The 25,255-nt window shown below is 35.2% G+C and overlaps 1 protein-coding gene and 1 long non-coding RNA gene across 2 annotated transcripts; both read left to right on the forward strand.

Annotated features, from left to right (window-relative positions):
- On the forward strand, nucleotides 1-18,308 carry LOC127871786 (sphingosine-1-phosphate phosphatase 2-like). Its single transcript, XM_052414982.1, has 3 exons — nucleotides 1-895; nucleotides 3,133-3,222; nucleotides 15,947-18,308. The coding sequence occupies exons 1-3, from the start codon at nucleotides 320-322 to the stop codon at nucleotides 16,523-16,525; spliced, it is 1,245 nt and encodes a 414-aa protein (XP_052270942.1). The 5' UTR covers nucleotides 1-319; the 3' UTR covers nucleotides 16,526-18,308.
- Nucleotides 18,309-18,318: 10 nt separating this feature from the next.
- On the forward strand, nucleotides 18,319-24,618 carry LOC127871789 (uncharacterized). Its single transcript, XR_008045550.1, has 2 exons — nucleotides 18,319-23,709; nucleotides 23,876-24,618. It is a non-coding gene; the product is annotated as an uncharacterized LOC127871789 (long non-coding RNA).
- The last annotated feature ends 637 nt before the right edge of the window (nucleotides 24,619-25,255 follow it).

Raw genomic sequence — 25,255 nt, forward strand, 5'->3', positions numbered from 1 at the left:
GTTAAATGCATACAAACAATAGTTCATTTTCACGTCACATACATTTCCCTGATAATGCTGCTTTGCATTAAATGAGATTGCGAAAAGGGAAGTTTTAGACAAAAAAGCAAAAATAAACATCAAACAGACTTCTGACACGGAAAATAACGAAGAGTCCCGATTTATATAGTCTCAACTATGATTGGCTTACTGCTGTCGTTAACGAAGCCGAACGAACGCGTTGGCGAGTCGGAGACGATCACGCGATCCTAGGTGAATGAAGTATAGAGTTCAATTTGTCAAAGTGATTGTTTCTCGGTATCCACGTTGGATTTAAAAGATGGAAAATATTCAAAATTTATGGGAGTATTTCAAAGGTTACCAACATGTCGCTGATTTCCAAAGATTTTGCGGTGTTGAAATCCAAGAAGTCGAACAATTGGAAGAGCAAGAGCCAGTCCACAATGTCAATGGAACTAATGGTGACACTAACTACGAAGTTTCCAAAAGAAAACCAAATTCACAAAAAAATGGAACAAATGGTTTCAAAAACGGTGTACATAATCCTAATGCTCACGAAAAGAAGCTAGCGTACAGAATTAAGAACATGCCATTCTACCTTTTAATGAGGTTCGGTGCCGGTATGGGTGGGGAACCTTTCTACATGATTTTTTTCCCATTTATGGCCTGGAACGTGGATGGGAGACTGTGCAGACAGTTGTTGTTAGTATGGTATCCGTTGATGTATGTCGGCCAGCTGTTGAAAGACATCATCAAATGGCCACGACCTGGTCCCCCGGCTGTCAGACTCGAAGGAAAACGATATGAACAAGAATACGGGATGCCTTCAACGCACACCATCGTCGGTACTTGTGTGCCGTTGTCTCTTTTGATACTGACATCCAGATATTATGAGGTATACATGATTTTCCATGTCAAATCAGACTCTATGATATCTCTGAAGAACCTGTTAGACTCTAACATTGCTTCGTTAGTTTGGGATCATCATCTTAAAGGGGCCTTTTCACAGATTTTGGCATTTTTTAACTTATTCATTAAATGCTTTATATCGATAAATGTAAACATTGGATCGTAAAAGCTCCAGTAAAAAATCAAGAATAAAATTAAAAAAAGGAAAAGAACATTGCCCGGACCAGGTTTCGAACCAGTGACCCCTGGAGTCCTGCCAGAGTCCTGAAGTAAAAACGCTTTAGCCTACTGAGCTATTCCGCCGAGTACACATACATGATGTATTTTATACCTTATATAAGCAATCTTCGTAGTTTCACAAAATTTAACGACAAAAACAGAACTATCCAAATTATTCAATCGTTTCGCGTTGCAACGCTTTATAATTTTTAGGTTTTAAAATCGTCTAAAGATGCATATAATGGCTATATTAGACCATGGTAAATGTTCAGTATTACTGTTTCCTCACAAATATCATAACTAAAACGAAAATTTGCGAATCTGAAACAACTTTTTTCAATTTTGTCAATTTACCAAAGCGTGAAAAGATCCCTTTAACCGTCATTTGGTCTATCCTGTCATACAAACAGCATTCACATCCTGTGACCCTTTCATACATCTTCTCATATATAATAATGTCAACATGTAGGTCAGACAATCCCACATTTTTTATTTTTGTGAGAGTTGACGAGTCTGTTACATTATAATGTATGTGTATACATTTATACTGTATGATACAGGCTAATGAATCTTGATTTGTTGAAACAAAAAACACAAATGCTACAAAAATAGGGTTTAAACATAATATCTTATGTTATGTGAAATGCAGAATTTTATAGTTGCTGCTTTTCCATCCTTCCTAAATCATTTGCATGTTCCTCGACATGGAATCTTATTTGGGCGTTTGATTTTTTTTCCTAAATTTGTTTGCAACTTTGCATCCTATTCAATGTTTAATTGCGCCTTAGACTGTCACTCATTGTTTATGGATGAAATCACAGACACTTGTGATTTGAACTTGTATGCAACCTTCACATTGTTGTCAGGTTGTTTGGATCCAAACATTTTGCATTGAGTAATGGTCCTTTGGTTATCAATGTCATTCAATTTTTTATTTCTGCGCAAGATTTTAGAAACAAAGAATCCAAATTCGATCTCTGGGTGTATGCTGGTGGACGGTTTTAATGTTTATAGTTCAACCTTTTTGAGAGACTTTGAGTCTTATTGATATTTTAACAAAATTTTGTTTCTGCATGATATCTTGGACACTAATGATCTAAATTTGAAAAGCTTTTTATAAAGACATTCACATATTGTCACATCATTAAGCCCCAATGCCAGGTGTATGCCATTGTTCAGTCTTTTGATTTTTCTAAGATTTATTTGCTAATGCTGGATTTCATACTTCCAATTAACCATTGACAAAGTGTATCATGTAGTAGCACCCATCAGTTTTACTGATATTCTGGTTTATTCAGAATGAAGTTTTAAAACCTTTTTTTACAGTACATCAAATTATGCATTCAATGAATTTCTAGCAGGACATATCCTCACTTCAGTGGAAATGGGGCAAGGGCCATCTCAGCTGGGATTTTTATTTTATGTGATTGGGAATTGAACATTTAAAACATTTTTTACATTTCATTGAAATAATGAAATTAAAAACAAAAATATCCAGACAGCTGCTTTACTAACTAAATAACTATACTACCGGTAGTTTTGATGCATCATTATCGAAATAAACACATAGCAAATAGTTATTTTACTGAAATTAAAGCATGTTAAAATCTAGATAAAGGGTTGTTTTATTGACCGTTCACAGTCCACAGTAAGTCACTGATAGTTGTTTAACAAGCCTTCATTTGATTATGATAATTGTTCATTTGTAAGACAAAGAAAATCTACCAAGTCTATGACATTTTATGAAATGTAAACTCTACACAAGACCTGTTCAAAATGTACCAGTACAGGTCTTGCAGACTTGGGCTATTTTTGAAAAGATTATGTAGTTATGCATATTTTCATCAGCCTAATTTATAATAATATTTTTATAAAAGAGGGCAAACCTGAAATTTCATAAGGACATTTATATCACTTGTTTCTTAGTTTTAATTTATAAATAATTTAATATATATAATTACTGGAATGGTTTTAATTCTTGTATGTTATCTGTTCTGTTTACAGTATTCATTTCTGATGGGACTGCTATGCGCCATTATTTGGACAGGACTTGTAGTGTGCAGTCGTGTATACCTCGGAATGCACACAGTTTTGGTAAGTTATTTAGCATATGTAGCTTTAACATTTCTACAAATACTTCTGTTTTGTACTATAAGCATTATTCCTATTTTAGCCATTAATTACAACAACCCAGGTTTTTTTCTCCACTTTTTGGGAAGATAGCCCATGGCTTTGGAATTGGGAATTTTATCGGCATTTTCATGAAATTGGGAAAATGAATTCATCTGTCTTTTTATTCCAAACAAAAATTCCTGAACAAGGAAGAATTTTGAACGGTAATATTTAAAAAATCATTAACTACTTATGAAATTGTGAAGATATATGTCTAATGTCTGTAGTTATTAATTTGAAATAAGTAAACCACATTCAAGCATAAATTCATCATTCCTTTGGTGAAGGTATGAATGTGTAATGAAATTTGATAACTCAAAGGGTAAACGCTAAATGAACAGACACCTGCATGCTGTGGATATCTTGCTAGAATGTAATGTTTAAGATTTATCATCTAACTTGTACATTATAGAAAATGTTTTAAAGTCATAGCCATGATCAAGTTTTGCATTAAAATTCTAGCAAGTGTTATGATAGAATTTAAAGCACTTTGTGTACTTAAGCTATCAGGTGGAAAAAATACAAAATGCAGATTGCTCAAGTTTAAATTTTTTATAAGAAAACAATTTTGAGTTAAATCTACTTGGACAATTCTGTTTACCAGGTAGATTTGCAGGCACCCTGCCATGTGCTATTAACACAGAACATACAAATGTAATGTCACAATAGGGTTAATAATTTTTTTTTGATTTGCACCAGAGGTGGTGAGCTATGATATTAATTAGTGAAATTATCATTTTGAATGATAAATAATCATATTATAACGAACAATCAACTTTTCTGGAAAAAAAATCACTATCAAATATATAGAAATGTATTTATCTTGTTATATTTCTAGAAATGCTGGGTCAAATTTAAGAAAAAAACGATACACAACTCGCATAACCTACTTGACACCGGTCAGACAGAATTAAAGAATGAAATCTTCAGTTGTAAAGACACACCTTCGCATTGGACCAATGAAATCACTAGTGTGTTATAACTGTTGGTTATTTGAAATGTATGTAAACAAAGGTTTCAAACGGCGCTGGACAGTTAGTTTTGATGCATAATGCAACGGCAAGCACGGTAAGAATGTTTTTTCATGCGTTTTATTGAATTATAGTATCGAGGTCCGTGAACTTTGCAGGGAGAGTGCCCTTTACTCCGTGAAGATTTCATTCATTTAACCTGTCTGATCGATGTTAAGTAGGTCATGCGAGTTGTGTAGCGTGTTATTTCATGAAAGTTGACCCAGCATTAATTGTAAAAATATTGCAAGACATGTACATTTCCAGAAAGGAAATTCATTTCTGCGTTGAATAAGACCGAGATTGTGAAAATCGCTGCACAATTGATGAAGTTATGGATGTTCAAAGCGATGCACCACGTTTTCGGGTGATTTTGAGTTGGATACCTTCACGGCCGTTGATCACGCGCGCCACCTCTTTTTTGAGATGCATTAATAAATGAGCCAATGCAACTTCCGAGGTGGCGCTCAGGCCTGGATGTTTTGAAATTCAACAGATAATTTTACAGTGTGATTAGGTGTAATATGTTTTTCAACACATTTCGCAATATTTAAAAAAGATCGGCCAATGTAGTACGATTCAGGGATTATAAATTCATCTAAAAATGTACAGAAACATACATACAACCCATTTGGAAACGTGAGGACCTTTATAAGTTGTTGCATGGTAGAATTCGTAAAGGCAAATCAATGTTTTTTGCCTGTGTTACGAGCAATTTCCCTGCCAATTAAATTGCTTACGGTATTACATAAAACGATTGCTTTGAACCTGTACAAGTTAATGCGTGCACAAAAACATCGGCTTCTAGCCGATCTAATAGATAAATTTGCATTTTTTAAAAAGAGACAGAAAAAGACATTGTTTGGCGTTGATGGTGGGAAAAACATCATAAATGAGCCTAATTAAGATTCGTTGACCTTGGCCTTCTAATAAATTAAGCATTTGGATTAACAGCCACAAATCATAGTTACAAGTAGAAGTGTTATCTTATACTTATTTCGTGAATTATCATACTGAATACAAATATTGATGTCGATGAATTTTTTTGATAATGTTGAATATAAAGTTATTTGTTTGATTGAGTATTACAAATTTTTGGTATACATCGTACAAATTATATGTTTAATGCATGTTGGTGACTTATTTATTTAAAAAACTACATCTTATTGATAATAGATTGTGTTTATGTTCTGTAAAGATTTGGGCCTTCGTATGTACGTTTAAAAATACATTAAATATAACAAATAACAGTATCTTTCAAATCTACCTCATGTGATAATGTCATCGCGATACGACTGATAATTGATACATCCAGCATTGGCACCACCCCCTAAGCATTGGTTCCATCTCTTTTGGAAAAATGCAAAATTATCTACTACCTCGGCAAGATGCCAATATTTTTGTGCATGCAGCATCTATTGTATGTTGTACGCAATCGTTTGATGGGGTAACGATTTAATTGGGTGGACAGGTTCATGTCACACAGGAAAAACTCATCGGAATGCTTTTTAAAACTACACCATGCCACAACTTATAAAAGTTTTCACGTTTTAAAATGGGTTGAGAATGTACATGTCTGTACATTTTTGGACGAATCAATCTTCGCTGAATCGCACTACATTGCCCGATTAAAAAGATAATGCGAATAATGTTGAAAAAAAACCACAATAAAACCTAATCATCCTGTAAAATTGTCCATGAAATTTCAAAACATCCGGGCCTGAGGGCCACCTCGGTAGTTGCATTGGCTCATTTATTAATGCATCGCAAAAAGAGGTGGCGCGCGTGATTAACGGCCGTGACCTTGTTATATATATATTTGATAGTGAAATATATTTTTCAGAAAATTTGATTTTTCGTTATAATATGATTATTTATCAATCAAAATGAAATTTCACTTAATAATATCATAGCAACACGCTTACAACCTGTGATGTGCACATTCAAAATTGAGACAAATATTATTTAAGTCTAGTGCGTGTAAGGACATGTGTCTGTGAAATTTGAAAGTTATTCACTGTATAAAACAGTGCTCCAGCTAGGCCTAAATTGAAGGGTGCATCGCCCTGCCCTCCTGAACCGCCGCCCTGCCCTCCCGAAGCTCCGCCCTGCCCTACTTAGGACCCCCCCTGACCTTAAAAAAAAATATTTTTTTTTTTTTACATATGATGCTTAATAATCTCTTATTACAATACATTGATTTTTATATATCTGTTCCTCATTGTAGACATTATATTTGAATTGTTGACTAATAATGGGAATAATATATTCTAACAATTATTAATAACATATAACTTAACATGCAAGAGGAAGCATTCCAGAAATGCCCGCGCGCTAGAAAGTGCCCTTTTGACAAAATACTGCGTGTCCAAAGTGCCCTTTTGACAGAAAATCCCCCTGCCCTTTTCAAATCCTAGCTGGAGCACTGATAAGAAGTAAAAATGTATTATCAATTTTGGGTGGCACACAGTAATAAAATAAGTTTTGTGAGCTCTTTCTTTTGAATCACCACTCCCAATAATAATAAAGAACAACTATATTTAATTACTGTAAGTCGAGATTTACAAGTATATTACTATAATTCTGTTATACAAATGGATTGCATTTAGTTACAAGTTAACCTTTTTATACGCCCGTTTGTAAAAACAGGACGTTATAGTTTCACCCTTGGCAGCAGGTCGGCTTCCACAGCAGTGTCTGCTCTCTAATTCAAATAGTTTTCATCCGATCTTCACCAAACTTGGTCAGAAGTTGTGTCTAGACAATATCTAGGTGAAGTTCGAATATGGGTCATGCCGGGTCAAAAACTAGGTCACGGGGTGACTTAGTGCATTTCAAGGAATATGCATGGTGTCCGCTCTCTAATTGAAGTGGTTTTCACCCGATCTTCACCAAATTTGGTCAGAAGTTGTGTCTAGATGATATGTAGGTCAAGTTCAAATACGGGTCATGCTGGGTCAAAAACTAGGTCACGAGGTTACTTAGTGCATTTCAAGCATTTAGCATGGTGTCAGCTCTCTAATTGAAGTAGTTTTCATCTGATCTTCACCTTATTTGGTCAGAAGTTTTGTCTAGATGATATGTAGGTCAAGTTTGAATATGGGTCATGTTGGGTCTAAAACGAGGTCACGAGGTCACATAGTGCATTTCAAGCATTTAGCATGGTGTCCGCTCTCTGATTGAAGTAGTTTTCATCTGATCTTCACCAAATTTAGTCAGATGTTACATCTAAATGATATCTAGGTCAAGTTCAAATATAGGTCATGCCGGGTCAATAACTAGGTCTTGAGGTCACTTAGTGCATTTCAAGCATTGAGCATGGTGTCCAAAACATTCGAACGGGCGTATCTTGTGACAGTTTGGCACTCTTGTTTCATTCTCAAAATCAACAAGATTTATAGTCTATTGTTAGTTTGTGGTTATATATGGCGATATAATGCCTGTTTATTGTTACAGTACTGGCGACATTTCGTTAATCCCATTGCAACATAATATGATTATTTATTTTTGTGACTTATTATGTACATGTAAAATGCGTTAAATATTGGTGTAAATTGATAAGTATGACAGAGGATCGATATCCTAGAAACTGTTATATTATGTTAAAGCGGCATGACGAAATCGGAAGAACTAATTGGGTGACATCTGTAAAAAATATTTTGTACCGTTATGGATTTGGTTTTGTTTGGATAAGTCAAGAGATAGGAAATGTGGAATTATTCTTAATGTCATTTAAACAAAGATTGATTGATTGTAATACACAGAACTGGCTTGAAGCTCTTGGAAATTCACCAAGATGCGATACTTACAAACAGTTCAAATCTATGTTAAACCCAGAAAAGTATTTGTTTATCGATATACCATTTTATGTTCGAAAGTCAGTTGCTAGATTCCGTTGTTCAAGCCATAAATTAGCTATTGAAACTGGTCGACATTTAGGAATTTCAAGAGAAAACCGATTATGTACATATTGTTCAGTCGTTTTAATAATATGTGTATTGAAGATGAGTTTCATGTATTTTTTAAATGTCCAAAATTCAACCAAGAAAGGCAAATGTATATCTTTTCATGGTACAATGGTGAACAAAATTTCTTAAATTTTTGCAATCTTATGCAAATCTCTGATGAAAGTAAACTTAAAAGCATAGCCTTTTTTGTAACTGAAATAATGAAAAAGAAAGATGTAGATCAAAATTGATGTTCAAACTTGATGTATCACAACTCAAAAAATAACATGCTGTTACTTATGTATGCTGTATTTTGGGCCGGTGGCCTTTATTTACAAAATAAACTTTTGTCTTGTCTTGTCTTGTCTTGTAACTAAAGCCTCTACTTTGGGGGTGATTTGTTTTGTGTATGAAGTGGTGTATCTGCTTTTCAAGACCTAGAAGTTATTCTATTAGATTATGATCCATTTATTCTGTACTTACAAAATATTCTTTGTACTGTGTTTTACAGAGCTGTGTTTAACCATTTCATATCATTCTCAGTCTGGGTTGGAGATTTACATGATCTTATAAAGTTTACATCAATGGTAGCGAGCTGTATTTGTTCACTCATTTTGGTGTGTATGCACTGCCTCTATAATTGTTTAAATGAAGTTCTGGTTAAATGATGTTACAAGGTTAACTTCAAAAGTAAAGGTCATGTATTTAATTGTATGCCATTCAATCAGTGGATTGTATTACTTATATAGGATTTATTGATTGCATTTGTAGTTACCTGAGTCTGCCATGCACTGTTTTGAAATATGTATTGTCAACTCTTTGCTCTTTACCACTCAACTATTTTTAGCTCACCTGAGCACAAAGTGCTCATGGTGAGCTTTTGTGATCGCCTTTTGTCTGTCGTCCATAGTCCGTTGTGCGTTGTGCGACGTCAATATTAGCCTTGTTCACACTCTAGAGGCCACATTTATTGTCCAATTTTCCTGAAATTAGGTCAAAAGATTGGTTTCAAAGATATCTTGAATGAGTTCGAAAATGGTTACGTTTCCTTGAAAAACATGGCTGCCAAGGGGCGGGGCATTTTTCCTCATATGGCTATATATGGCTATAGTAAAATCTTGTTAACACTCTAGAGGCCACATTTATTGTCTGATCTTCATGAAACTTGGTCAGAAGATTTATCCCAATAATATCTTGGACGAGTTCGAAAATGATGCCAGTTGGTTGAAAAACATGGCCGCCAGGGTGGGGCATGTTTCCTTATATGGCTATAGTAAAACCTTGTTAACACTCTAGAGGCCACATTTATTTTCCGATCTTCATGAAACTTGCTCAGAAGATTTGTCCCACTGATATCTTTGATGGGTTCAAAAATGGTAACCTTTGCTTGAAAAACATGGCTGCCAAGGGGCGGGGCATTTTTCCTTATATGGCAATATATGGCTATAGTAAAATCTTGTTAACACTCTAGAGGCCACATTTATTGTCCAATCTTTATGAAACTTGGTCAGAAGATTCATCCCAATAATATCTTGGACGAGTTCAAAAATGATGCCGGTTGGTTGAAAAACATGACCGCCAGGGGGCGGGGCATTTTCCCTTATATAACTATAGTCAAACCTTGTTAACACTCTAGAGGCCACATTTATTGTCCAATCTTGATGAAATTTGGTCAGAAGATTTGTCTAAATGATATCTTGGATGAGTTCAAAAATGGTTACGTTTGCTTGAATAACATGGCCGCCAAGGGGCAGGGCATTTTTCCTTATATGGCTATAATAAAGGCTATAGTAAAATCTTGTTAACACTCTAGAGGCCACATTTATAGTATGATCTTCATGAAACTCGGTCAGAAGAATTATCTTAATAATATCTTGGACGAGTTCAAAAATGATGCCGGTTGGTTGAAAAACATGCCCACCACAGGAGCGGGGCTATTTTCCGTATATGGCTATAGTAAAATCTTATTAACACTCTAGAGGTCACATTTATTTTCTGATCATCATGAAACTTGGTCAGAAGATTTGTCCCAATGATATTTTGGATGAGTTTGAAAATGGTTTTGGTTGCTTTAAAAACATGGCCACCAGGGGCGGGGCATTTTTCTTATATGGCTATATATGGCTATAGTAAAACCTTGTTAACACTCTAGAGGCCACATTTATTGTCCAATCTTCATGAAATTTGGTCAGAAGATTGTTCTCAATGATTTCTTGGATGAGTTCGAAAATAATTATGTTTGCTTGAAAAAAATGGCTTCCAAGGGGCGGGGCATTTTTCCTTATATGGCAATAGTAAAATCTTGTTAACACTCTAGAGGCCACATTTACTGTCCGATCTTCATGAAACTTGGTCAGAAGATTCATCCCGATAATATCTTGGACGAGTTCAAAAATGATGCCGGTTGGTTGAAAAACATGGCTGCTAGGGGGCAGGGCATTTTTCCTTATATGGCTTTAGTAAAACTTTGTTAACACTCTAGAAGCCACATTTATTTTCGGATCTTCGTGAACTTGGTCAGAAGATTTGTCCCAATAATATCCTGTTATCTCAGGTGAGCGACTTTTGGCCTTTCAGGCCCTCTTGTTTTTATTACATTGTTAATCTTGATGAAACTTGACTAGATTATTTTTATGCCCCCCCTGGATCGAAAGATTGGGGGTATATTGTTTTTGGCCTGTCTGTCAATTTGTTTGTGTCCATGTGTCCCAAAATGATATTTGGCATGCCTGTGTATAACATGGAGCTGCACATTTTGAGTGGTGAAAGGTCAAGGTCATCTTTCAAGGTTAAAGGTCCAAAAAAAATCAAAGCAGCGCTTTAGGGAGCATTGTGTTTCTGACAAACACATCTCTTGGTCTTTATACAATCTAGTCCAAGTTCAAAAGTTTTGTTTATACCGTAACCCCCACAAACGAAGTATAGGAGTGAGCTTGTCTGTCGGTCGGTCTGTCTGTCGGTCCGTATAATGTGTCCGCTTTCTAATTAGTCCCCGACCGGTTTCACCTGAGGGGACTTATGGGTTTGTCTCCGTCTGTCCGTCCGTCTGTCAGACTTTTCTGGATCCTGCGACAACTTTTTAAATATTTTTTCATGAAACTTGGAACATGGATAGATTGCAATATGGACATTATGCACATCATTAAATTTCGTTCCTACGTCAAAAATTCTGGTTGCTAAGGCAACAAATAGACTAGAAATACTGCTGAAAATGGTGGTTTTTATGGATCCTGCGATAACTTTTAAAGTTCTTAATATTTTTTCATGAAACTTGAAACATGGATAGATGGCAATATGGACATTATGCACGTCATTTCATTTCGTTCCGACATAAAAAATTCTGGTTGCTATGGCAACAAATAGACTAGACATACTGCTGAAAATGGTAGTTTTCTGGATCCTGCGATAACTTTTAAAGTTCTTAATATTTTTATGCCCCCCTTCGAAGAAGAGGGGGTATATTGCTTTGCACATGTCGGTCGGTCCGTCCACCAGGTGGTTTCTGGATGATAACTCAAGAATGCTTGGGGCTAGGACCATGAAACTTCATAGGTAGATTGATCATGACTCGCCGATGACCCCTATTGATTTTGAGGTCACTAGGCCAAAGGTCAAGGTCACGGTGACCCAAAATAGTAAAATGGCAGATGACCCCTATTGATTTTCAGGTCACTAGGTCAAAGGTCAAGGTCACAGTGACAAAAAACATATTCACACAATGGCTGTCACTACAACAGAGAGCCCATATGGGGGGCATGCATGTTTTACAAACAGCCCTTGTTTCATATAACTTGAAACATGGATGGATTGCAATATGGACATTATGCACTTCATTTCATTTCTTTCCGACGTCAAAAATTTTGGTTGCTATGGCAACAAATAGACTAGAAATACTGCTGAAAATGGTGGTTTTCTGGATCCTGCAATAACTTTTAAAGTTATTAATATTTTTTCATGAAACTTGAAACATGGATAGATGGCAATATGGACATTATGCACGTCATTTCATTTTGTTCCAAAATAAAAAAATTTGGTTGCTATGGCAACAAATATATATTAAAAAAAATCTGGAATTTCTGACAATGGTGGAGCCAGCAGGGGACTTACATTGCTTGACAATAGTCCTGTTCAAGTTGTTTTCATCCAATCTTCACCAAACTTGGTCAGATGTTGTATCTAGATGATGTCTAGTTCAAGTTCGAATATGGGTCATGCCGGGTCAAAAACTAGGTCACGGGGTCACTTAGTGTGTTTTAAACATTGAGCATGGTGTCCGCTCTCTAATTAAAGTAGTTTTCGTTCGAGCTTCACCAAACTTAGTCAGAAGTTGTATCTAGATGATGTCTAGGCCAAGTTCGAACATGGGTCATGGCAGGTAAAAAAACTAGGTCATGGGGTCACTTAGTGCGTTTAAAACATTGAGCATGGTGTCCGCTATATAATTAAAGTGCGTTTTAAACATTGAGCATGGTGTCCGCTCTATAATTAAAGTACTTTTCATCCAAGCTTCACCAAACTTGGCCAGAAGTTGTATCTAGATGATGTCTAGGCCAAGTTCCAACATGGGTCATTGCAGGTCAAAAACTAGGTCACGGGTCACTAAGTGCGTTTTAAACATTGAGCATGGTGTCCGCTCTCTTATTCAAGTAGTTTTCATCCGATCTTCACCAAACTTGGTCAGAAGTTGTATCTAGATGATGTCTAGATCAAGTTTGAATATGGGTTATGCCGGATCAAAAACTAGGTCATTGGGTCATTTAGTGCGTTTTAAATATTCAGCATGTTGTCTGTTCTCTAATTCAAGTAGTTTTCATTCAATATCTTTTCCAATCTTGGTCAGAAGTTTCATGATCTCTACGCCAAGTTTGAATATGGGCCATGCTGAGCCAAAAACTAGGTCATGGGGTCACTTAGTGCATTATTTAACAGTCAGCATGATGTCCGCTCTCTAATTCAAGTAGTTTTCATCCGATCTTCACCATACTTGGTCAGAAGTTGTTTCTAGATGATATGTAGGTCAAGTTCGAACATGGGCCTTGCTGGGTCAAAAACTAGGTCATTGGGTCTCATAGTGCGTTTTAAACATTGAGCATTTTGTAGGGTGTTTTTTGTGAAGACAACATGCAAAATATTCTGTGTCAAAGCGGCATGTGGGGGTATTCGTCATGTCTGTGACAAAGCTCTAGTTTAATTAAGAAACAAGGTCTTATCTCAGAAAAACCTTTTCACCAGTACAAATCTTGTTTTTAGCTCTACTGGCCGAAGGCATGAAGAGCTTATGTCGTGGCGTGGTTTCCGTCGTGCGTGCGATAGACTTTTTCTTGTTTACGCGATTAAGTCCACAGTTTTCATCCGATTCTTTTCAAACTTGTTCAGTGTCTTTATATTAATGAGGACTCAAACCCTATCGAAAATGGGTTACATCAGAGTAAAAAATCCAGAATTATCTCCCCTTCAATTTGAGAAAATTGTGAAATAAGGCTTGTTTACACAATTAAGTCCACAGTTTTCATAAGATTCTTTACAAACTTGTTCAGTGTCTTTATATTAATGAGGACTCGAACCCTATCGAAAATGGGTTACATCAGAGTAAAAAGTCCAGAATTATCTCCCCTTGAATTTGAGGAAATTGTGAAATAAGGCTTGTTTACGCAATAAAGTCCACAGTTTTCATCCAATCATTTCCCAACTTGCACAGTGTCTTTATCTGAATGATGAGTCAAACCCTATTGAAAATAAGCAATATCGGAGTTATGAGTCCAGAATTATCTCCCATTGAATTTGAGAAAAAATGAAAATCTTTAACATTTTGCCATAACTTGTGCAATATTGAATATAGCAACTTTATATTTGGCATGCATGTGTATCTCATGGAGCTGCACATTTTGAGTGGTGAAAGGTCAAGGTCATCCTTCTAGGTCAAAGGTAAAAAAAAATCAAAGCGGCGCAGAAGGGGACATAGTGTTTCCGACAAACACATTTCTTGTTTGTTTACATATAAAGTTCTATCCTTTTGAAACTTCAATGGATGTTTTATATCATCAAGGGCCAGAACCCCATTGAAAGTGAAGAAAATTTGTCCAACTTATTGTTGAAAAGGAGCCATTTGAAGTTTAAATTTTACGTTTCTTCTTGTTTATGCGATGAATTTCCCATTTTGGTCTGTTTATTAAAAACTTACTCAGATTGTTCATACTATCAAGGGCTTGAGCCCTATTGATTCCAGCAAGTAGAGCGATTCAGGCCCTCATTGGCCTCTTGTTTACTTAATCTTGATGTACATGTAATATGGCTAGAATGTATCTTTACAATAACTAAGCCTAGTTTATATCTTGGTAAAGTGTATCCCAAAACTTAGTACCGGTAAGCAAGTCAAATCTTTGATAGTGTGTCATCAACAAAAACTATGTCATCAATATGTACATGTACGACTTTGAAAACCTTTGAAGCCACATTTTATGCTAAACCTTTTTCATAATTTTAATATATACAAAATCTTTTCAACCTTTTAATCTGGGTTATGTTTGTCTAATAACTGGGTCACGTGGTTAAATTGAAACAAAAAAACTTGCTCACACATAATTTATTTTATTAATAATAAGATCATGTTTCATTGTAAAAACATGAAAACTGACTACACAAAAAGTGGGCATTATGCTAAGAAAATTGACACAACACTAGCCTGAAAAAATAATTTTTATGCCCCCCTTCGAAGAAGAGGGGGTATTTTTTTTTTGCACATGTCGGTAGGTCGGTCCGTCCGTCCACCAGATGGTTTCCGGATGATAACTCAAGAACGCTTAGGCCTAGGATCATGAAACTTCATAGGAACATTGCTCATGACTGACAGATGACCCCAGACTGACAGATGACCCCAATTGATTTCGAAGTCACTAGGTCAAAGGTCAAGGTCACAGTGACTCGAAACAGTAAAACGGTTTCCAGGTGATAACTCGACAACGCTTACGCCTAGGATCATGATACTTCATAGGTACATTGATCATGACTCGCAGATGACCCCTATTGATTTTCAGGTCACTAGGTCAAAGGTCAAGGTCACAGTGACTCGAAACAGAAAAATGGTTTCTGGATGATAACTCAAGAATGCTTATGCCTAGGATCATAAATCTTCATAGGAACATTGATCATGACTGGCAGATAACTCTATCAATTTTCAGGTCACTAGTTCAAAGGTCAAGGTCACAATGACTCTAAACAGTAAAATGGTTTCCTGATGATTACTCAAGAACGCTTAGGCCTAGGATCATGAAATTTCATAGGTACATTGATCATGACTGGCAGATGATCCCTATTGGTTTTCAGGTCACTAGGTCAAAGGTCAAGGTCACAGTGACAAAAAACGTATGCACACAATGGCTGCCACTACAACTGACAGCCCATATGGGGGGCATGCATGTTTTACAAACAGCCCTTGTCTATAAATATAATATGTCGAATGTAAGATAGTTAACCATTCCCTTTAATACAGTTATCGATATTTATTGATTTATCAGTAAATTTATAATTTATAAAGTTTCTATGGCAACTTTGTATCGAAAGCTCATTCAATAGTCTCTGTAATTCATGACTTGTACTTAAATCGTAAATGTTTCATATTATTATATAAAAGCAAAAATTGTGCCTGCTTGTTTTCACTCACAAATAATTGACCATTGATTTTGATTTCAGGACTGTATAGCTGGCCTGACGATAACGCTAGTGGCTTTACCATGGATGCTGCATTTTGTTGAATATGTTGATTACTATCAAGTGACCAGCCCCTACGCCCCTTTCTCCTCGTTGCTTATCCCTATACTTATCTGTGTTTACTACCCAAAACCGAAGGAATGGAGCATCACGCGGGGTGACACTTCCAACATTGTCTCCATTGCTTCCCTATTTATGGTAGTGTACTGGATCTTTTACCAAATAGGCTGGCTCATAGAAACACCACGGCCAACCCAATTACAGCCACTTCCTGACATTACCTCGGAATGGCTTTACCACAGTGCATTGAGGACAGTATTTGGCATAGTTGGTCTTGTACTTTCTCGGATAGTTTCCAAAAAGATTTTCTTGAAATTCGTCTGCTATTGTGCAGGGGTGGACACAAAGGACATAGCTAGACAGCGTAAGCTTGGTTTGGAGGTTCCCTTGAGATGGCTCACGGTAGGGGGGCTAGCTGTGAGCACCTCTTTGACCGTCCCTCTATGCTTCCATTACTTTGGGATCAACAGAGCAAATTTCTACCGTGAGCTGATGATGTGAAGGCAAACAAATGGGAGAAGTGCAATAGTGTGCAGGCAAACAATACAAAATAGAATTGGCAGTTAGTCAGGTTATGTACATGCAAGTTAAAAGATATTAACATGCACTGATACAGGGCTTATGTGGCTCTTTCTATGCCTTATTGGTATTGTATTTGGATTTGATAGTGATACTTATTTTATAAATGCTTTTTTTGTCACCCACCTTTCTCTGATTGTACTAACAACACTTTTTATTTACATGTATGTAAGTTTCGGAGACACTGGTGCTTCTGTAGATTAATTATAGTTGTTTTTCTTCACGAATAAACAACAGAGATAAACAGATAAATGTTATTAACATAATCGCATTTAAGTTATAAAAACCAATAAATAAACTAAAAAAAAATATATAGCAAAGTTATACACAATGTGATTGCATTGAAGTCCACAAAAGGCACAAAATATTGTTTAAAAGTATTTGTCATTCAGGAAAATTGGAGTTTGGGGTAGAGTTTTACTAGAGGTCCAAGTATGTCCATTTTAGTGGAAAACATAGCCCAAGATTTTGATCCTTAAGAAAATATTTATTTGAACCAACAGGATCTTCACTGGTAGTTAAGGTTAACAAATATTTGTAAAATGTAGACAATCAAAAGATTGAAGATATGGGATAATGATGACATTTTGCTTTATTTATTCAGTCATTCAGAGCTACAGATAAGGTGCGTATTTGCGTAAATACCCAATGTAAAATTGCCGATTACGCATAGAAAAATTGAACTATGCGTACCAAAACCCAATTAAAATTGCTGATTACGCATATCGTATTTTTCCCTGCGTAACTAGTAAATCTCTCCCGGAAATACCCGGGTACGAAATACCCGGATTCTTTCCGCTTCGTCCAACCTTCAGCACAATAATATGAACGGACGAAAGCCTCTATGTAACTACGTATTGTTGTGAAAATGTCAAAACCGCGAGGCCGTAAACAGGGAAATATTGCATCCCAGGCACAAAAAAACAATTTTAAGTTATTTAACCGTGAGCAACACAAAATCAGAAGCGGAAAATATACCGGTAGTGAAACTGTAGGAGGCAAGCGCTGACCGTGCTTAAATTGTAAGAAAACTAGTGGAAAGAATCGAAGAACTCTTTTTTAAAACAAGACTGTATATTATTAATACATCTACATATAACACAAGATCTCTGAAACTTATCAATTAAGAGTGGAACTTCAACTAGCTCATTCAGGGAAGCATTTGAGAATTTAAGACAATGAAAATACCCAATTGAACTCAAAAGTAGTGGGTATTTACCCAATTACTCTGAAAAGTAATCTGGAGCTCTGGTCATAAGTTGCTTTTAAAACATACATGTTAAATTTTTGGCCAATCTGCTTTTAGTGATAACAATAATTAATACATGTATTGGCAGGTTTAGTGCTTGTATTGAAGATGATAAGATTGGCTTCACATTTGCCATGTATGTTGTGTTAAAGGATATAGTTTTCCTCAAGTTAAATGAAAATGTGTGTTGAAATAAGAATGGAGCATAAAAAAGGTTTTATTTGCTTATCATATTTGTATATGTTCAAACTGCACAGCCTTCAAATTGCATCTCAAGTCGAAATCAATGGGTCGGAGAATGAAAGCTGATGTGTATCCTTTAAACATACCCTTGTTGTTTTGAGTTATATTTAAATTGAGCTGTTTTGATTGATGATGTGCATAATGGATAAATTATAATTGAATTGTTGTTGTGTGTAAATCATGTTCACCTTAGGAGGAAATACCACAAGAAATTTAGCAACTTTGTGGAAAAATGATGATTTTTACAAAAATTTTCAATACCTGCAAAAATTCCTCTGAATAGTAATTTTTCCTTTGTAATAAAAAATGTTTTGTTAACGTTTGAGCTGGTGTTGTGAAGCCTGCATCATCAACTGTTAGCTGTTTGCCACTTGAGAAGCCACATTTTTCATCCAATCTTGATGACACTTTTTCAGATGATTTATCTAAAAAAATCTAGATTAAGTTTGCCTAGGGTTAACATGTGTATAAAAACTAGGTAATCAGGTCAAGTAAAAGGGCAACCTTGTTACCACTCTAGATGCCACAATTATGACTCAATCTTGTTGAAACTAATTCAGAATTTTAATCAAGCAATATCAAGACTAAATTTTAAACCATGTCATGTTTGTCCAAAACCTAGATCACCAGGTTAAATATAAGAATAATCTTGTTACCAATTAAGAGGCCACATTGACACATATGGCTCAATCTTTATGAAACTCTGTCAGAATATTTAGCCGGACAATATCTATTCCCAATTTCAATCTGATTCACATGAGTCAAAAACTAGGTCACCAGTTTCAACCTTGTTACCACACTAGAGGCCACATTTATAACTAAATCATTGTAAATTGTTTATAACTAACTCTTTGTAAATTGTCAGAAAGATTATTTTTACATTATCTGGGGTGAGTGCAAATTTGGGTCATGTACATCCAAAAAGTAAGTCATCTGGTCAACCTTAGAAAAACGTTGACACCACTGTAGAGGCTTCATTTATAATTCAAACTTAATGAACTTTTTTTAACAATATTTACCTCGACTGGGTTGAAAAAAAGATCTTATGAAAATATGAAGCAAGATAATTTATGTCACATCATAAAACAGAAAGTTTAAAATGCTTCTATGAATAATTATGTTTTTTTTTACCAGAACTTGATAATAACTTTGTAATTTTATACCATTACTTAGGAATATTTTTGTTCAAAGATTAATTTGATGTCAGGTTTGAAGACCTTGTGTTGCTAAATCACAATTAGCACATGAATGATTGTTGAAGCCTGGACTATATTGCAGCGCCCCTTGACATTAGTGATATATTTTCACATAGTGTCTGTCACATGGCGCATTCCACACTTCCACATGATGGTTATCAAACCTTGATTGAAATTCTTCTTTTTGTTATCACCGTGTATTTTCTTATTAGCTGTAAACTGTTGTTTTTTATGCCCCCGGATTGAAAGATCGGGGGTATATTGTTTTTGGCCCATCTGTCTGTCATTCATTCATTGTGTGTGTCCCAAAACTTTAACCTAGGTTAAAGTTTGATAACTTTTGCAATATTGAAGATAGCAACTTCATATTTGGCATGCATGTGTATCTCACTGAACTGCACATTTTGAGATGTGCAAAGTCAATTTCATCCTTCAAGGTCAAAGGCCAAATATGATTGTATTTTTCTTTCCTAAAACTTTAACCTTCGTTTAAGTTTGGTCATAACTTTTTTAATTTTGAAGATAGCAACTTGATATTTGGCATGCATATGTATCTCATGGAGCTGCACGCTTTAAGTGGTGAAAGGTCAAGGTCATCCTTCAAGGTCAAAGGTCAAATTTATGGCTTTAAAGCGGCGCAATAGCGGGCATTGTGTTTCTAACAAACACATCTCTTGTTTACAATTATTTTTCCTTCCTTGATTATCTAGGTAGATCCCTAAATTGTTTAAATATTTTAGAATCTTCAAAAATAAGATTTTAATAATAAATTGAGGTAAACAATACTTGGTGTTTCTAATTCATAAAATGTCTTGAGCAATCATGCTTGTAAATTTGCTTTGGTTTTAAATGAGTTTTGTTGCTTATGCTATAGCATTTATCTTTGTTGAGTCTATAAATAAATGTTTTGTATTAATTAAACAAATGCACGTGATTATATGTAATGAAATAGTTGCACATGATAGTAAACCTATTATATGTATGCCTGTTTTGCTTTACCAGTAAGGCTGGAAGTGCTTGTGAAGGTCTTCATGTTTTAAAGCTCATTAAACTGGAAATGACGTATACCTTAAATATTACATGTATGAATCTTTTTAATTTGTAATGATGCCTATTTCAGTTTCAGTACCTGATAAGATTTAAAAATCTATATATTAAAATATATCCCAAAGACTATAAATCGAAAGGACTGTAAAGATATCATGGATGTGTGAAAGACATAAACGATTACTATGGATCCTCATTTATGCACAAGCCTTTTCGAAGGATTTTGCCAAGGAGCAGGGGCAAAGGACAATTGGACAGTCAACTAGGCAGTCAGTTTTCCCTGCAATGTTGTAGTTGTCATATTCAGGCATTAAAATTGAGCACTTGAGTACTAATAGTAAATAGCAAATATAAACATATAACATATTACTCGAACACCCATTATAACAAGTAGTAAGCATAAAACACAGCGCCTGGTGAATGTTTGCTGTTCATTGATTCCTTTCCCCGAAATTGCAAATACTCTTTCTGTCCCTGAAACTGCAAATACTCTTAAAAATTGTTGCGGTGTCTGATGGTTTGTTTTTAGTAAAATTCAATGAAAATCATGAATATTTAAAAATGTCTCTTTCATTTTTAAATATTAGTATTTTTCCTGATACATGTACTTTTTTTGCTATCAATTCTAAATGAAGAAGACTTGGAGGGACTTGATCACAGATTCTTGAGATGACAGTTGTAACTTTTTTTCAAAAATATAAGAACACTACAAATCAGGAAGTGAAATACTAGAATGACATCAACATACAGCTTTGTTTATGCATTATCCTCATTGAAAGTGATAAAATTATAAAGCATTAAAAACAAAATACAATTTAATAATTTGGAATTACTGTGTTGTTTTTGTTTCTACGTGTTGATCCTTTATATAGAATTTAAAATGTCTGCTAGTACCGGTATATAACACTGGATGGCCAATTAGTTGAAACAATTTTTGGCTTTCTTAAAAAAATGCACAGCTCTGTTAACAAGTCCCTTTAAATATTGTATCAACAGGGTATTTTCTTAAATATTGCTGTGGTTACAAATACTTTCTTCTAGTCGTTAATTAGTTTGAAAATGACAAAGTTTTTACTGTGCATAATATATTTTTTAGTAATTGATTCTTCCAGATCAAACATTGGATACCAAATTCCTCCTTTACAAGGATAATTAATAAATGGTATTGATGAATGTGCTTCAATCAGAAAATGATCCTGTATTGAATCTATTGAAAAGTAAAATGAATGTTAGTTAAACAGGCAAAAACTAGGTTGTTTGTTTCCAGTAACAATGCAATCATGCACTTCATAAAATTAATGTAAACATGTTTGTTGCAAAGACCCATGCACTTTATAAATGTAAACATGTTTGTTGCAATGACACATTAACATGCAGTCATATTAAGTCTTCTTTTATAAGATGAATGAATCTGTTACTTAACAATGCAATAAACAGGTATTATAGATGTGTTTGAGCTTTACATTTCAAATACTGCAATCTTTCTAAAAGAAAACCTGCTCACTTGTTTTGTCTTAATTAGAAGTAAATATCTGTAACTGATCAGACGCAGTCATGAACAATCTTTCTATATTTTCAGGTGTGTAAACACTGTATGTGTAATGTACTTTGTTTTATGTAAATTTGAATGTCTGTGGTTTGGAACCCGCAGGGATCATGTTAACATTATCTTTGTAAATCCATGTGTTTAATTTGCAAGTATGACATAAAATGTCTTTCTGTATGTCTGTCTACCTGTGTGTGTTTCATGTGTGTGTGGCTGTCTGTATGTCTGTTGGTCATGAAAGAACTTTAGAGTCATGGTTTAATTATAAGCTCGGTGTTTTCTGAAAAAATCTGAGGTATTGTCATAGCCAGCTCGTCATCTGACGTCCGCCGTCCACATCATGCTAAAACCTTTACATTCGCTCTGAAATCAAAGTGCTTCCACCTACAACTTTGAAACTTCATACGTAGATGCACCTTGATGAGTTCTACACACCACACCCATTTTGGGGTCACTAGGTCAAAGGTAAAGGTCACTGTGACCTCTAAATTTTTTTACAAAGTCTGTCTAGTTTTCATTTATTCAAAACTGCACCCGTAGCCGAGCGTGGCACCCGTTATGCGGTGCTCTGGTTCATATTTTATTACAAAATAAATGCATGCATAAATCAGATTTGAATTCTTCTGATTATAATACATGTTTCATATCTGTGCATTCTACAAAAGTTATAACGCAACAAATGGAAACTATATTTCCTTATTTATAATATGCAAAATGGAAAATATATTTTATTTATAAACACGTTTTTCAGCTTTAAATATCTGCTATAATTTTTAATTGATTTGCAAATGGATATGTTCATATGAACAATAATGAAACATCTATGGAATAATAATGTACTTACTGATATCACAGAAGGAATATACAGTTTAAAATTATTGACTATAACTTTTGCATAGTGCAATATATTCAATAATATTGTGTATATCTTTTTTGATAGTGTGTGTGTAAATTTATCTTTCATTATAAAGCTATTCATATTGAGATTTGATTGCTTTTTATATTGCAACACGTTGAATGTAACGTTTTAAACGTGTGCATGTTCCGTTTGAGATTTTATGCAATCTTTCAGAAACCATTTAAAAATTTTGAAGCATTTATGGTTTTGTTATTAAATATATGGTTTAATGAAGGTTTTATGTTTTGATTTCAACATATTGTTAACAAATTCATCCCACAATACACCATCCTTTGATTTTTTTTAAAAATCTTTGAATAATGAAAGTTCAAACTTCATTTGCATAATACAAGTTATGAGTTATCTAGATTTTGATAGTAAATTATTTAACTGTCAAGTTCACGTATTATCTCTCCCAACTATTCTTCAATCTAAACGTTTGAACGAACATTGAACTGTATAATCTATAACACTGTTACCCTAGTATTTATTTGCAACGGTACAAATCTTATCTAGATTATAAAACAATATACTTTGGTCCAAAATGGCAAGCTTTGTTCTGGTACATTTGGGTAGATAGACAAAAAGGCATTAACCTTAAATTGCGTATTTACAAATTCAAAATGAATTTTGGTTAAAAAAAGGTTAGATCATTTGCTATGGTTTGGTTCCGTTAGCAAATACATGTAATTATTAAATGTGTATCACTTCCATTCTCCACCATGGGCTGTCAACACATTTTTATGCTCCCCCAAAAAATTTGGGGGGGGGGCATATTGTCGCCGCTTAGTCTGTCTGTCCGTCCGTCCGTGTGTCTGTCCGTGCACAATTTTTGTCTGGGCTATTTCTCAGCAACTAATGACCAGAATTCAATGAAACTTTATGGGAAACTTCACTACCAAGAGGAGATGTGCATATTATCAGCGGGTTCTGGTCGGATGATTTTTCACAGAGTAATGGCCCTTTGAAATTTTCCATTAACTGTACATATAGTGCAATTCTTGTCCAGGCTATTTCTCAGCAACTAATGACCAAAATTCAATGAAACTTTATGGGAAGCTTCACTACCAAGAGATGTGCATATTATCAGCAGGTTCTGGTCGGATGATTTTTCACAGAGTTATGGCCCTTTGAAATTTTCCATTAACTGTACATATAGTGCAATTCTTGTCCGGGCTATTTCTCAGCAACTAATGACTGGAATTCAATGAAACTTTATGGGAAGCTTCACTACCACACTACCAAGAGGAGATGTGCATATTATCAGCGGGTTCTGGTCGGATGATTTTTCACAGAGTTATGGCCCTTTGAAATTTTCCATTAACTGTACATATTGTGCAATTCTTGTCTGGGCTATTTCTCAGCAACAAATGACCGGAATTCAATGAAACTTTATGGGAAGCCTCACTACCAAGAGGAGATGTGCATATTATCAGCGGGTTCTGATCGGATGATTTTTCACAGAGTTATTGCCCTTTGAAATTTTCCAATAACTGTACATATAGTGCAATTCTTGTCTGGGCTATTTCTCAGCAACTAATAACCGGAATTCAATGAAACTTTATGGGAAGCTTCACTACCAACAGGAGATCTGCATATCATCAGCGGGTTCTGGTCGGATGATTTTTCACAGAGTTATGTCTCTTTGAAATTTTATATAAAAATATTCTCGTCCCCCCAACAACTGTGCCCTCAAGACGTTTCCTTTTATCTGAATGTATAGTGCACTATTGTGACAAAAAAAAACCTTTGGGGAGCATCCCCCGTCTCCGACGGTTTCCTGTTTCCATGTTGAGGCGACGATTAAATCAATAAACTTGAGTTCTTGAAAATCTTTGCAAAGCTGGTTTGTTATTAAGATTACATTTCCAATAAGGAACGTATGATTTAACTTAGTAATGCTGCAAATAAATATATATATTTCCGGCCTTTTGTCAAACCAACTTCAACAATACCGCATACTTAAACTTTAGTCTTCCAGTAATTACGCACAAAAAGTAATATTGATTTGGTGTGTATGTATTTCGATGTTTTTTTAGTTCCATCCGCGCCTAAGGCTGCATTATGTGTGGACCTGGAGTGTGCTCTAGCACTTATTAAATTACCAGTTGTACGAAAGTGTTGGTTCGAAATTAGTTTTCGAATATATGGTATGGTGACCACCAGCCAACTCAAATGCACCCGGGAACTGGGATTGAACCAGAGTAACCTTGGTGAGAAGTGCATGTACCAACCGCTGTGCTTACCTTGTTTGGTACCATTATCACTCATATCATCCCACCAGCTGTCGAACACTCGAACAATGTGACAGCCAAATATTCGACCGTTTTGGGCGCGCGCGTGTTCAATATATCCCGTATTAGACGGTCCGAGTTCAAACAATAATTTCTGATATTTTCCGAGCCAGTCTTAATGTATCATACACAATATTTGTTGCCGTTGTGTAAGTTTCCGGAAACATGTCATCTATTAG

Source organism: Dreissena polymorpha, chromosome 3 (genome assembly GCF_020536995.1).
Source record: "Dreissena polymorpha isolate Duluth1 chromosome 3, UMN_Dpol_1.0, whole genome shotgun sequence".
Classification (NCBI taxonomy): Eukaryota; Metazoa; Mollusca; class Bivalvia; order Myida; family Dreissenidae; genus Dreissena; species Dreissena polymorpha.